Source organism: Lolium rigidum, chromosome 7, assembly GCF_022539505.1.
Source record: "Lolium rigidum isolate FL_2022 chromosome 7, APGP_CSIRO_Lrig_0.1, whole genome shotgun sequence".
NCBI classification, from domain to species: domain Eukaryota; kingdom Viridiplantae; phylum Streptophyta; class Magnoliopsida; order Poales; family Poaceae; genus Lolium; species Lolium rigidum.
Window position 1 is genome coordinate 59,133,158 of NC_061514.1, and position 14,859 is coordinate 59,148,016.

The 14,859-nt window shown below is 43.4% G+C and overlaps 2 protein-coding genes across 2 annotated transcripts; both read left to right on the forward strand.

The window, feature by feature from the left end:
- Positions 1-3,503: 3,503 nt before the first annotated feature.
- LOC124678671 (transcription factor MYB93-like) lies at positions 3,504-4,576 on the forward strand. The gene is made up of 2 exons (XM_047214547.1): positions 3,504-3,775; positions 3,883-4,576. Exons 1-2 carry the CDS (start codon positions 3,504-3,506, stop codon positions 4,574-4,576), a joined length of 966 nt encoding a protein of 321 aa, XP_047070503.1.
- An 8,939-nt stretch (positions 4,577-13,515) lies between these two features.
- LOC124671411 (transcription factor MYB39-like) lies at positions 13,516-14,634 on the forward strand. Its single transcript, XM_047207784.1, has 2 exons — positions 13,516-13,787; positions 13,929-14,634. Exons 1-2 carry the CDS (start codon positions 13,516-13,518, stop codon positions 14,632-14,634), a joined length of 978 nt encoding a protein of 325 aa, XP_047063740.1.
- The last annotated feature ends 225 nt before the right edge of the window (positions 14,635-14,859 follow it).

The following is a 14,859-nucleotide window of genomic DNA, read 5'->3' on the forward strand; positions in this document are numbered from 1 at the left end:
CTTGTAGGTTGCTTATAATATATAGTTGTTTTTGTCGTTAAAACTGTCAAATTTAACATGTTTTGAGGTTACTAATACTGAATATTGGCTAAGATTCGCAATTTTTTTTGGCTCCCAAATATTCATGGCGGTGTTGCATATAACTGAACGCCGCTAGTATAGGAACTACCAGAGGCGTGGAAACCGGCGTGCCGCCGATGGGCGGCGTGCATATACGCTACCTTGTTGTTGTTACCGGTGCCTTCCGTGGTTGTTGTTACCGGTGGGTAACAAGGTGAAGCGTTGTCATAGTGAAACTGAGGTTACTCATAGTGAAACTTGCATGGGCTGGTTAGTCCATACCGTGATTTTTTCATCCTCACGTTGAGAATTTCTTCGACGTAATTTCGTATATAACTTGTTCGTGTGATTGTGTTCATATTTCTGCTAGGTATTTATTGGTTGAAACTAAGTTTACTGACAGTGTAGTAGGGTTGTGTACCCGTGACACGTCAGCCGTCAGGTTCGGCTACCCAGCTGCCAGGCTTGTCGTATTATTGTCACAAGGCGTAATTGTCCGGCGTGCGGCTTATCTGAGACGAGATCTTGCAGTGGAACAGGTGGCTGTTTGAACGGGAAGGCAGCGTGTGGTCTTCGAGTAGAATTGGCTGGTGAGCCACGGTCCCGTGTACGTACCCTGTGAGCAGTTCTGACGCGCGAGCCTCCTCGTGATAAATTTGACGTTGGGAGAACGATCATGGCTGTATGCACGTGGCGATATTCAGAACGGCTAGCATAGTTAGGACTTAGGAGCTAACAGGAGTCTCTTAGCTAGCCACGGCCGGTGCCGTTTACTTGGAAAAACTCTGGTCAAATCTGAACCACCCTTATTTTCCAGCAATGCAGGCCTAATTTTATGGGACATCTTTCAATGAATAATTTAATAGTGGATACTTCACCAAATTCACGACCCCAAATAATTTGGTGAAACCTCAAGCCGCCACTAGGGTTAGTTAAGCAACATTACGTATAGTAGTACTGGCCGGAAATTCAATTCGGCTCCCGGGTGCATATGCTCCCTCTATCAAAAAGTTATATTTCGAAATGTCGAAAAATTTTGATAAAAAATTCTGCATGTACATCTCCACAATATACGTACGTTCGTCAAGTTTCGTGAGGAACCAATATGTTTTGTGGTCTGTGTAAAAAAGAGAAAATTTATCTCCTGAAAAGCCTTATTTTCAGCATTGAATTTTGTCTTATTTACACACGTCACACGACAAGTCGGATTTTTATGAAACAACTTTGTGAGCGCGTAACACGTGAAGATGTACGTTCGAATTTTTCGTTTCAATTTTTTGAAATTTCAAAATGTATGTAACATGCATTTCAAAATAAAGGGAGCATATGCTCCCATGTGCCAAAACACCATTCCCAGTACTGGCTAGCTAGTAGGTTATGAATTCTATAAGGTTCTAGCTTCTTGCCTCGCGAGAGATTATAGAGACCAAAACGTGGACGTAATTTGGAACAAACTATTGCAGTCATGCATGCATACTACTCAGCAGTCAGATCAGTGTATCGATCAGCAGGGGCAGGAAGATTCCCCCTCCTAGGATAGACCGGGCTGATTACATCGTTAGATGAAAGTGGGTCGGTGTTAGAATAGCATTTACCCCTTTAATTTTAAGGGTGTGTCTATGTATAAATTGACTACGATTTTCTTAAATCTCAGTTGCACTTTTAGAAAAGAAAAGTGCAACTCAAGCATTTTTTTAAAATGATTTAGACTTAAGAAAATCTCAGTTGACTGAGACATAGCAAAACCGAATTTTAAAAATGAACTACTTCCTCCAATCTATGTTACTGTGTCTGATTTGCATTTATCTAGACACACTTTTCGTTCATTTTACCCTAGTTAAAATGACAATGTTATTGAAAAAAGTTGGTTTCATTATATTGATGATACCCTAATTAAGATCAACTTTCACCTCACGTTTGTGGAACTAGATTGTACCCTAGAATTAGGGAGACTCCTAGAGTACTTAACGTGTAGAGCATGACTTTTTTTTGGCAAAATTCCACCGATTTATTAATAATCAAATATCAGTAAAAGAGATCCAAAAAGTAATAAATTATAAAAAGGTATTTGGACCACTAGCGATGACTCCGGATACTAGCACGAGTCGAAGACGCGCTGCCGTCCTCATCCCTCCATCACCGAATCCGGGCAAAGCTTATCATAGTATAGCTTGTTGTAGTAGACAAATGTGGAGTCGTCGTGCTAAGGTCCCAAAGGACCAGCACACTAGAGCATCAATTAACCATCGCTAATCATGACAACCATATATCGGAAGAAACTGACCTGGAACCACACCAAAAAATACAAAAATGGACCAATTCCCAGAAGATCCGTTTGGACACACGACTCCACGCGTCCTCCACCGACGCTAGACTCACCACCGAAAATAGGGCGGAGATGACCTTATTTTAACTTTAGGTCACGTCACCATCCTGAAGAAGACACCGAGAAAAGCTAAAAAAAAAAGAACGAGAATCCTCCCGCCAGCGAGGGGCTGTAGTCTGCAACGCCTCCAAGGCCCCAAGGCCATCGAAGACGGAGCGGACCGGTGACATAGGCCGCGAGAAGGAGGGAATTCTAGATTGGTTTTACAATGGCCGCCTCTCTTTCCTGATCCTCACGTTCTGAACATGCATGTTCGGCTTTGTGCAACTGTGCATGAGTTACATGTGCTACACTACACGGACCAACCACATAGCAATGCGTTTTTTTTTACTTTTTACAGAGCAGCCTCTGCTGCCACTTGTTGAGAGCCACTTCTCCTCTTGTTGGCTTGTTGCCCTGCCAGGCGACATGCATGCACATAGATGGAGTGAAGGGCCGTGTGTGTGAATTGCAACATGCAGAATATATCTGGTCTTACGTGGCCAGATCTCTCCAGCAACTGCTCCCCTTTGACTTACATCGTATACACAATATTTCTTTCAGAGTACGTACCCGACATACAGAAACAGATCAATAGTTGCCACGGCAGCAGCTAGGAAGGAAAATTCGCAGCTTCTACAGCACCAAATTATCTTGCCCGTGCCTGTCATGGCTGCGACGGAATGGCTGCATGCTCCGCGGTCTCCAACGCGACCTCTATGCTCTATGGCTCTATATATACGAGGGTGAGGAAGACGAGAACGCAGCAGTGGCGGAGCCACGTTGAGAGCTGTGTGGTCAATTGACCACACAGCTTTTTGCCATGTTCTTTGTATTTTGGTATTAACCTTGTAAAAAAATTTAAAATAAGTAAAAATTATATGTATTTGACACCACAGATTTGAAATGACAACACTGACTTTAAGTTCTGGCTCCGCCACTGGAACGCAGTCGTCGCACCTATAGCTTCTGAGTTCCACTGCATCGATAGACCAGAGAGTTCTGACCATTGCACCAATAGCTTACTAGCTTACTAGCAGGCCTGACTCGATTCGTCTAGGAGGGAAATCTGTTTGCGATGGGGAGGTCGCCGTGCTGCTGCCACGACGCCGGGGTGAAGAAAGGGCCATGGACGGAGGAGGAGGACAGGGCTCTGGTGGAGTACATCCAGAAACGGGGCGGGCACGTCGGCAGCTGGCGCGGCCTGCCCAAGGCCTCGGGGCTCAACCGCTGCGGCAAGAGCTGCCGCCTCCGGTGGAACAACTACCTCCGCCCCGACATCAAGCGCGGCAACTTCTCCGACGACGAGGAGCGCCTCATCATCAGCCTCCATGCCGCCCTCGGCAACAAGTACGTCGCCGTCGTCCAACCTTTAAACCTTACCTGCTCCACACATTCATAGAGTATAGTTTAGCCTTGAAGTGACTGACGTGGGTATCTGAACTTTGTTGGGTTAGGTGGTCGACGATCGCGACGCACCTGGATGGCCGGACGGACAACGAGATCAAGAACTACTGGAACACGCACATCAGGAAGAAGCTCCTGCGCGCGGGCGTCGACCCCGTCACGCACCAGCAGCTTCCTCCCGGCCACAACGGCCATCTCGACGCCGCATCCGCCGCCTTCCTCCCGGAGACACTCCTCTGGGCCACGGCAGCTGCGACCCTCGGTGGCGGCCTCGACACCGGTGCCTTCATGCAGGCGCAGCTTCTGCAGCAGCTTCTCCAAGTCATCGGCTCCAACAACAACGGAACCACAAACCTCATCGCTAACCTAGCTCAAGCAAACGCAATGCTGAACTCAAGCAGTAACATCGTTCCCAGCATCCTGCTCCGGGACCAGATGAACAAGTTGTCTGGTGCGAACTATCTGCAGCCGAGCTACCTCGGGAACATCTCGAGCTTTGCGGAGCAAAACATGATGTACCCGCAGCTGATCAACACCACGGTGTGTCCGGGAACAAGCTCCTCTGGAGCAGATGACCCGGCTGCAGCGCTTGTATCACGTGACGTCTCACCGGCAGTTGACCAGGCGCCGGTGGGGGAGTTTGCCGGCTTGCTGGAGCCCATGATGGAGATACCCGATCTGTGCTCTTTGGAGAGCAGTGATTCTTTCTGGAAGGACATACTCGAGGAGAGCTACCGTCTATAGATCTATCCCTCCTTCCGCTAGGCATAGAATGTTTCATTACGACTTACAAAAGTTTAATTTGTACATAATCTATAAGCGTCTTGACTCCACGCACGCGCTGTACTACGTGAGAGTTGGAGATGGTACAACATGCATTGATTTGTTCGTTCATTCCGATACTGCTTGCAATATATTCGGTTTTTGTCAGTGAAGCTCAAGGTTGTCAGTTGCTGATTTGATGTGACTCGTCGAACTTTCCCACTGTCAGTTAACATGTTGCTACTCAGCACGTACTCGTCGACCGGCCGCTGACTAAAGCAAGATTGCAGCTAGGCAAATCTAACACATTTGAGATTCGAGCCTAGCCTATTGGCAAGGCGGTGTGGACATATACGGTTTCGTCAAATGAATATAGTGCTCGATCAGTACGTTAGAGGCTCAGAGCACTACATTCGATTTGACGAAACGGTTTTCCGTTTCAATGAATACGGTTCCTGATTTTCCATGTTTTTTCTTTGACAAAAAAATAATATTATTAGAGAGTGTTTTTCAATACAAATCCAACGATCCTAAATATATGCAAAATTATCAAGATTTTATTCCTTAATTTTTTCGGTCAAAGTTTATCTTGGAATCGAAACCGAGCTAGTACCTGGGTAGATAAGATTGTTATCCTGATTTACTTTGTCCTTCCATCATGAAATTGTCAAATGGCCTGCCGTAAATGAAACAAAAAAAATTCCGTGAAACAGATTTAGCGAGACATAATTCCAGTTTGAACCACATTTGAGAATTCAAGTGGTTCTGATATCATGGCCCCGCTCGTCAGATGGCCTGCACAGAATTGAAATCGATAGTGTATTTTGCTAGATAAGTGGGTCAGATTCGAAGAGGGTGACTGAGTACAAACCACCTCATATATCCTTCCTACTTGGCTCGACATCTCCACGCTATTTCAATTGTGGTCAATTATGTGGACATTACATCGCAAATCCCAATATTTCAATAGTCTCGGCTTAGCCGAACCAACCGTAAGTGAAGACAACAATCTAACAACACCAGCCGGCAGTCCATGGTTCGGCTCATTGTACTGCTATATCGGCATGTAGTGTTAGGTCCTAGACATTAATTAAATGTGTTTGTATATGGAATTAAATACACTAAGTCCAGTTAAAAATGTCATGAAAAATAAAATGTGGTGCAACCCATCAGTTTGTGGCACATACCTGATCTAACCTAGGTAGAATTAACTCGTAACTTTTTTTTTCAAGTGGTCACCGGAAGAGACACAAAGGCCTCCACCTGAATCTTTTTCATTTCTTCGTGATGAACGGGTGAACCCCGGGGAGAGATACAACGAGGAGGGGGAGACTGCACCCAACGCAACGGGGTTGGGCTCAAGAGCCGCATACACAACAATAGCACAGCAACAACGGATCACAAACTTAACCAGCCGGATAGGGAGAAGGTACGGGAGCCGAGAGGTTGATTGACATCAACACACAGCTCCAAAGGGCGATGAGCATGCCAGAAGATAGCATCGTAACTTTCTAAAACAATGTTTCACCCTTGTAAGAAAAGAGTTGAAATTTTAAAAATAAAATAAAATCAACATGTAATTAAGTGGTTAGAAAGGAAACATTACACACTTTTGCTTCGGTGCCCCCCCCCCCCTCAAACTTTGTTGAATTGAAACACATGAATGGTCGGGATCTCTTCATACCTCTTCGTAACTAGGGACACAATGATTAAAATTGAATAAAAATACATAAGTACAAGCCCTAGAGTAGCCCGTTCGATCTGTTTAAGTCTATAATATTCAGTAGTCAAACGTGTAGATAACTGTGTACACTGAAAACCGAACGTCTGTGGGTAAAATATTCCGTCGACCACACCAGCTGGTAAGAATATTGAATACACACATATATCTATACGAGAGTATATAGTGCTTGGAATTTTTGCAGGCTAAAAAAGAAAGCATAGGGAAAAATTTACACCCTAGAGTTCTCAATGTTGCTTTCTCAGACTTTACATTCTTATGACATATAAAAACCAATATATAGGTCCTGTCTCTAACAGATACCTAATTAGTTGGGGTAGGAAATTACTTTTGCAAGGTTGAAGAGCTCGAGGGCCTCCTTGAGCCTGACATACGGCCTTCTAGAGCCGAGATGGAAGTCCGCAGAAACAGTTTACAATCATGTAACGGCATCGATTATATCTAATGACTCTCTCTGTTAAAAGTCCACACAAGTCCTGACCTCATTCATGACTTGGTGTGCCCCTGTCCTGATCCCTACAGAGCAGCGAAAGCCCTGTTTATAGTTAGCAGTTAGGTAGGTAAAGGCTTGCCCGGTGTTTGAAGCCATCGACTTGTCCCAACAAAAGAAGGAAAACACCAAGGGATCGATCATCGATGTGAGTGATGGATCGATAATGATCATTGGGTTATTCTGATCTTAGACCATATGCTTCGACCTTTAAGGAAGTCCTTCGTGTCGTTTCAATGGATAACGACTCATGACATTTTTTTAAGCAGAAGGTAAAACGAACTCTGCTGACTTTTGCTGCTCATGCGAAGTTAGAGCTATCCTATCCGCTGGTTTAGTATACGAAAATAGCTGACTTATTGAACTTGGTACACATATACAGTACCTGTTGAGTGTGAATGCTCGAAATGATACGTATTGGTGGGGACCAGCAGGCCTGTGTACAAGATACTCCGAGGTAAGTAATTTAGTAATTCTGATTAATGACAGAGAATATTATTTGTAGACACAAAGATCAACGTGGTCTTGGTTGGTTAAACATATAAAATCGTTTTTCTTAGCAATTTGTTGGTATAGAAAAAAATGTTGCACAACAAATACATCAAAAACAAAACTCATACGGAGATAGAGGCCGATTCTCTGTATTGAAAAAGGGTCTAATGTGAGTCAAAGATCGGTTCCTTAGACTATCCACAACGAGAGTATCATATGTTGTATCATGCATCACATGCATGCAAAAAGCTTATGTGGCAGCGCAATTAAAGATGAGGAGATGATATTAGTAGGTAGATACCGTACCATAGGACGTAGTACTAGAAATTTTAATGCCAAATAAATCTTGTACATATATTTGCATTGAGATTCTACAAATTAATTAATATAAAAAGATTATGATACTAGCATATGATATCATTCATTGTGGACATAATAACATATATAATAAATGTTATTATGTCCACAATATATATAGTAGTATCATACACATGATATTTCTATATGATACTATTGATAGGAGGCCTAGTTATCCCTCAAAGAAACCCAAATCCAAGGTAAGTATGAAATTAGAGTGGCGTCATATGTGTCCTTATCTGCAAGCAGACTGCATGTTATATTCAAGCAGACTGCACTTAATTCTATTGACCACCGTCTCCGCGAAAAAGAATTTTAACTTGTGGTGTACTCCCTCCGTTAATAAATATAAATTTTAGATATTTTAAAGTGAACTAGATGCACATAATAGTGATTGAATATTTACACACTAAAAATAGACTAGATATACATATCAAAATAGATGCATCTACTAAAAGCTAAAATATCTTATACGTACATGGTTTTGCATGATATACATGTTCACAACGATGGCGTTGGATTGCATGCATGGTCTCTCAAAGAAAACGATGGATGCCATTATGATGACGGCGACACTTGAGGACGTACGGGAGACAGAACCCGATCGACCGCGAAATATCGTTGGTGATGTTTTACTTACCCATGCACGAAACCGCAACACGAGCCGCTAAAAGCTTGTGAATGCGATCAACCAGGGAAGATTCTACCAGAAGCTAGCTACTGTCGACTGAATCAATTGATCATCTCGCCATTTCGCCGGGCAAAACAACAGTGTTTAATTATTGAGAGAATTCCTTATTTGACACTACCTTAAATTTCAGTTCCCTATTTGACACTCAAAAACTTTTTCATCCTCATTTAACCATATGTGTAAATTTCTTTCCTTATTTGACACCACCGTCCATTCTGTTAGTTCTGTTAGTTCCTACCGTCAATTTTGATTTTCTTGGACCAAATTACCCTTTCGTTTATGCATATGCAACCATGAAAAAAAAACTAGTAGCTAAGCAGCGCCGTGAGTCTTGTTGTGACATGGAAGACGAACAGCTAGCTGACTAGCTCTCGCCGTGGAGCTTTTGCTCTCAGTACCGCGCGCGGCAGCGCTGCAACACGGTGAGCTAGACAGGTGGTATGTTCAGTGGTGGGGGACGTCGGGGATGGGACTAGCAGGGATGGAGCTGTAGCGTCTGGAGCCTGGTTGGCGTTGGGATTGGGGCTACCCGGCGGCGGTGCGTAGACTATTTGCCGTCGGCCGGCGGACCAGTGGTTGGCAATGGATCTTCGGATGCGCATGACAGTACAGAATTGACAGGTTATGTTAGGTAATCAGGAGTCCGGGCATGATTTTTCAGTCTTTTTTTATATTCCGGGCCGGGTATGCAGGTTCCGATTAATTTTGCAAACTTTTTAAATAAAATCAGAGTAGCAAGTTTTATACGGAGTAATTAAAATCGATTCTGTCTGTGACTAAATATCTGGTGGTCTCATTTGGTGAGGTAACAATGACCAGATATATTGCTGCTTTTGTCCAAAAAAAAACTCATATAATGCACCAGGGGCAAAATCGTCTTCTCAAATTCTCAGTTAACGCTGTTAGTGCTCAAAATGTACTAAAGTGTCTTATAAAAAAAGAAATTTGCATTTAGGGTCAAATAAGGAAGAAAAAATTTCTCAGTGTCAAATAGGGAACCGAAATTTAAGGAAGTGTCAAATAAGGAATTCTCTCTTAATTATTCTACCAGAAGCTACTGGCGATCGGTTCGGGCGTAAAGGGAAACTTATTTGACTGCCCTTTGTCCGGTCGCTAACGCATGCGGATAGAAAATGCTGGTCGCCGCGAGTGACGTCTCGCCGCCGGCGAGAGAGATTTCACGCAGGCATGCACGCCGCGTTTACCGAAGCGACGAGGCCGACGTGCGAACCAAACCACTATGCAGGCTACACGTAACAACTGGGAATGAAAAGTTTAGTAAAGAAAGAGTGGAGAAATGCATGCGTTTTCCGTGCGAAATCCTCGAGGAAGATCTCCTGCGAGGCCGTGATGATGTTATTATGCTTTTGATTTTTCACCTGGAGGATCTACGCAGCGATGGTATATCGGGGATAGGACAAGCGATGCAGACAAGGAGGATTCATCTGCTGATCGGCTTTCCAGCAAATCTACCGCTAGCATCGGTCGTCGTCGTCCGCGGCAGACGGACACGCCGTGTTGCGCAGAGCAAACCTGCGGTCAAAAACATTATGATTTGTCCTTGACCAAGCTCAAACACGAAACTTATCTCGCTTCTTTAGGTTACGAAAATTCCAAACCGATCTTTCCATTGGCAAAAGAATCGGCTGAATATATTGGTTTGTTTGGCAAAGTTTATCGGATAGATAAACCCGAAGCTTATCTCCCTCCGGTTCCGTTTATAAGGCGTGCACGTCGTTTAAGAAAAAAAATTGACCATATTTTTGGTCAACAAAATATGAGATATATATGACATAAAAGTTATATCGTTGGATTCATTTTTTTAAAAAAATTTCTAATGTGAGTATACCTTTTGTGGCATATATAATTCATATTTTATTGACTAAATTAATGGTCAAAGTTTTTCTTAAACGACGTGCATGTCTTATAAACTGAACCGAAGGGTGCTACTGAAATATTTCACCCCAATTTTTTATATGTTTTTTTTACCAATTCCTCGAAACTTATGTGACTTTCTTATAGTGCTAAAAAAACCAAGTTTTGAGATTTGCAACCCGAGATTTGTGTTGGTGTAGGACGGACGCAGCTAGAAATACCCAGTGGCACTTAGGTCCAATGGAACCGGGTTTACTCGTATGAGCCAAAATCCGTATTTTTTGGACCTCCGAAAATTCCAAATAAAACTTTTACATATAGAGGATACACGTACTTATGTGTGTGCCATATTACATACCGAAATTCGAATATATGTAGCTTGGGAAAAAATGACAAGTTTACAATGAATAGTCGGAAGGAATATCCCCGTACATTTCAAATATTCTTGTAACTTAGTAGGGGGCACCATGTAACTTAAGAAAACTTGTAAGTATAATCAAATTTGGAACAGTTTCAATCAGGTTCAGCGGTACCTAGGCCATGTTCTGAATATTCGCATTACGATGCCGCACTGCCGCAGGCATCCCAAGCTTATGGTTTGGACCATTTCTTGGATGAATCTTGATTTTATTTGGCTCCATTCCATGTCACTACAGAAAAATCTCTCACTCTTTTCTACGGGGTTAGTGGCCTATAAATAGGATCTTTAAATATATCATGGAATTCATAAGCATGTTCTCCTCTTTCAAAATACTCCATAGAAATAATATCATCATTAACCCCATGGTTACAACAAGAGTTTTAAACTAGAAGTATATGCAATCCACATATATATAGTTCCTAACAAATGCACATTTCTCATCTATGGGGGGGTTAGGAGAATTGAAGAATAGTATTGGACTTTCATGAATGAGAGTGTCATCACACACAAAAAAATTATCATTTTTATCGTTTCATGAGTTAGTAACAATTGTAGCACATGGAGGATTTTCAAGAAATGTAGGACCATCATCTAAAGCATTGTCATATAGCATATCTTCATAACAATCCTCACGGTCATCAATCATTTTATTGGTAGCAATATCATGTCTAGGTATATTTAAGGGAGCATTATGAGATCCATAAACATATATATCATGGATTCTCATATATGACAAATGAGTTTTGAGGTGAAGAAGTACTATCATATTTAGATTTTTGGATAAAGAAAATATATTAATATCAAGAGATACCAATTACATCCAGCTGTAACTATCATATTTAGATGGTGAATGTAGAGGATCCCACTCTTCCTTTTCTTTTTCCCTTTACTCTTAATTCTCTATCTCCTCCTCATGGGGATGTGCGGAAACCCCAAGGTTTTCTCATCTTTCTCATGAAAAACATTAATGCTTTCCATGGCAACAAGAAAAAAAATTATAGTTAATAACATAAGTATTATCACTGAAATTCTCTTTGCAAAGTTTGTGGAGAATAGAAACATGTTCTTTCATCACACAAGTCATATGACTAGTTTCACGCTTTCCATTAATAATAGAGTCGATCTCATGGGCTGCAGTATAAGCAATATATTTCTCAACTTGTTCCAAATCATGAAAAATTACACTCTTGATAAGATGCATTTATAGGTTCACTATTATTTTTAATGTTGAATGTATAAAGAATTCTCTATTACATCAACTTATATCATGCAATTCAAAAAGAAATCCATAACCATATGCCGAGATGTTGAAGCAACTCATCCTTTTTTTTCTTCTAGGGTTGAACGATTTTCATAGTACATCACCATAATTTTATCATAGCATTCATACATAGAGGTTCAAGCAAGTTCCTCGATATTTTAGCATGAATAATAAATACTCCCTCCGTCCCAAAATGTAAGGCGCCTAAGCTTTGGTCAAAAGTCAACATATTTCAAGTTTGACCAAATTTATACGTAAAAATATAAACATTCACAATACCAAATCAATATCAATAGATTCGCCAGAAAGTATAGTTTCTCAAAATGTTCATTTGATGTTGAAGATAATCATATTTTTACGTATAAATTTGGTCAAACTTAAAATATGTTGACTTTTGACCAAAGCTTAGGCGCCTTACATTTTGGGATGGAGGGAGTACTACAATAATGTTTATGGGGTTTTGGATTTTTAACAAGCAAGCAAACCAAAAACAGGAAAAAAACAAAAGAAGTGCAAGTTTAAAAGATAAAAAGATCTTAAAACCAAGTCAAGATAGAGCGTAGAACTCCCCAAGTTTAGATGGCTGCAAGGTGTTGGCAGTCCTTCCCCGGCAACACCGCTTAAAACATAGTCTTGATGTCAGTGAATCCACTCGTGAATCCCAACTTGTTTGGACCCAAGCGCAAAGTGATGTAGCAAGCGTAGTTTTTCTCATAAGCATGCCTCGAGTGTTTATATTGAACAAATTTGTGAAAAACGGTTCTCTCCCCTTATCGTCTCCGAGCAACCTACACCGAGATATTTATCAGGCACACACACATGTGTGAGCAATACAAAAGCTATATGAAATAAAGTAAAAAAAAATAATGCAATGTTTCGCAGAACACTCAACAGTACTGTAATAACAGATAATTCCACTATCTAGTGCATAATTCTGTATACTTAAGATGAAGATCCCGATATACGGATACGCCACTCTCTTTGATCCATGATAATTAAGTGTCGGATGTTTGGTTGAAATTCTCGAATTTAAACTCGAAGTCCAACATTTTTTATGATTTGGAGGGAGTAGATTATTGCATTCTGTGTAGAGCCGCTACCACTTGTTGGCCGCCACTTTTCTCCTTGTTGCCTGCCTTGCGACATGCATGAATATAGACGGAGTGATGGACCGTGTGTGAACCGCAGCGTGCAGAATATATCTGGTCTTACGTGGCTAGATCTCCAAGTGGCAACTGCCACCTCTGACTTGCATCGTACCCACGCCTTTTTTTTTCAGAGCACGTACCCGACATACAGAAACTGTTCAATAACAGCCACGGCAGCAGAAGGGAAGGAAAATTCGCAGCTTCTGCGGGACCTATCTCGCGCGTGCCTGTCATGGGATACGACGGAATGGCTGCTCTGCAGTCTGCGCCACGACTTCTATATATACCATTAACCCAGAGGAAGAACAGAACATACTCTCATACCTAGTAGCTGCTAGCTTGCTTCTGAGTTGTGACCACAGACCACTGCATCGACCACACCAACCGGTCGATCTTACTGATCAGCGTTTACGATCCTAGTCTTGGAAGCTAGAGATCGTCTGTGATGGGGAGGTCGCCGTGCTGCTGCCATGACGCCGGAGTGAAGAAAGGGCCGTGGACGGAGGAGGAGGACAAGGCGCTGGTGGAGTACATCCAGAGGCGGGGCGGGCACGTCGGCAGCTGGCGCGGCCTGCCCAAGGCCTCCGGCCTCAATCGCTGCGGCAAGAGCTGCCGCCTCCGGTGGACCAACTACCTCCGCCCCGACATCAAGCGCGGCAACTTCACCGACGACGAGGAGCGCCTCATCATCAGCCTCCACGCCGCCCTCGGCAACAAGTACGTCTCCGTCCAACCTTTACCTGCTCCACCACTCAAAAGCATAACTTAACTTAATTAGCCGCCATGCATGCATGCAACTGTCAATTTAGTTGTTAGTCTCTGAAGTGACGTGGATACATGAACTTTGTTGGGTTATAGGTGGTCGACGATTGCGACGCAGCTGGAGGGCCGGACGGACAACGAGATCAAGAACTACTGGAACACCCACATCCGGAAGAAGCTCCTGCGCATGGGCGTCGACCCCGTCACGCACCAGCAGCTACCGCCGGACCACATCATCGACGGCGCCTCCCCCTCCGGCACCCTCCTACCCGAGTCGCTCCTCTGGGCCGCGGCGGCCGCGGCCCTCGGCGGCGGCCTGGACACGGGCGCCATCATGCAGGCGCAGCTGCTGCAGCAGCTGCTTCACGCCATCGGCTCCAACAACACCACCACTAACCTCATCGCCAACCTTGCTGCATCAAACGCAATGCTGAACTCAGGCGGCGGCATCGTTCCGAACCTTCTGCTCCAGGACCAGATGAACATGTTGTCGACTGGCGCGAACTACCTGCAGCCGAGCTACCTCGGCAACATCTCGAGCTTTCCGGAGCAAAACATGGTGCATCAGCAGCAGCTAATTAGCTCTCCGGCTCCAGGAACAAGCTCCTCCGCAGGAGCTGAGCCGGCCGATCAGCACTGTGATACTGCCGCTGCATCCGTATCGCATGCTGCTTCACCGGCGCCGGTGGAGGAGTTCGCCGGCTTGCTGGAGCCCATGATGGAGATGGAGATGCCCGGTCTGTGCTCTCTGGAGAGTGATTCTTTCTGGAAGGACATACTGGGGGACAGTTACCGTTTCTAGATCCCTACTTCCGGCTGAAACCGATGTGTTTATGACAGTTTTGTACAGAACCTACTATAAGCGTCTTGGCTTCATGCACGGTGCAGTGTTTGATAGATCAGAAATTCAGAACGTTGTATTGGGTGAGAGATGGCGACGAGATGATACAACATGCATTGATTTGTTTGTGTGTTCATTGTGATCTTTGCAATAGATTCGGTTTTTTTGACAGTGAAGTTGAAGCTT

Coding starts and splice junctions, on each gene's coding strand:
- LOC124678671 (XM_047214547.1), top strand. CDS start 3,504: ATGGGGAGGTCGCCGTGCTGCTGCCACGACGCCGGGGTGAAGAAAGGG. Junction 3,776..3,882: donor CATGCCGCCCTCGGCAACAA/GTACGTCGCCGT, acceptor TTGTTGGGTTAG/GTGGTCGACGATCGCGACGC.
- LOC124671411 (XM_047207784.1), top strand. CDS start 13,516: ATGGGGAGGTCGCCGTGCTGCTGCCATGACGCCGGAGTGAAGAAAGGG. Junction 13,788..13,928: donor CACGCCGCCCTCGGCAACAA/GTACGTCTCCGT, acceptor GTTGGGTTATAG/GTGGTCGACGATTGCGACGC.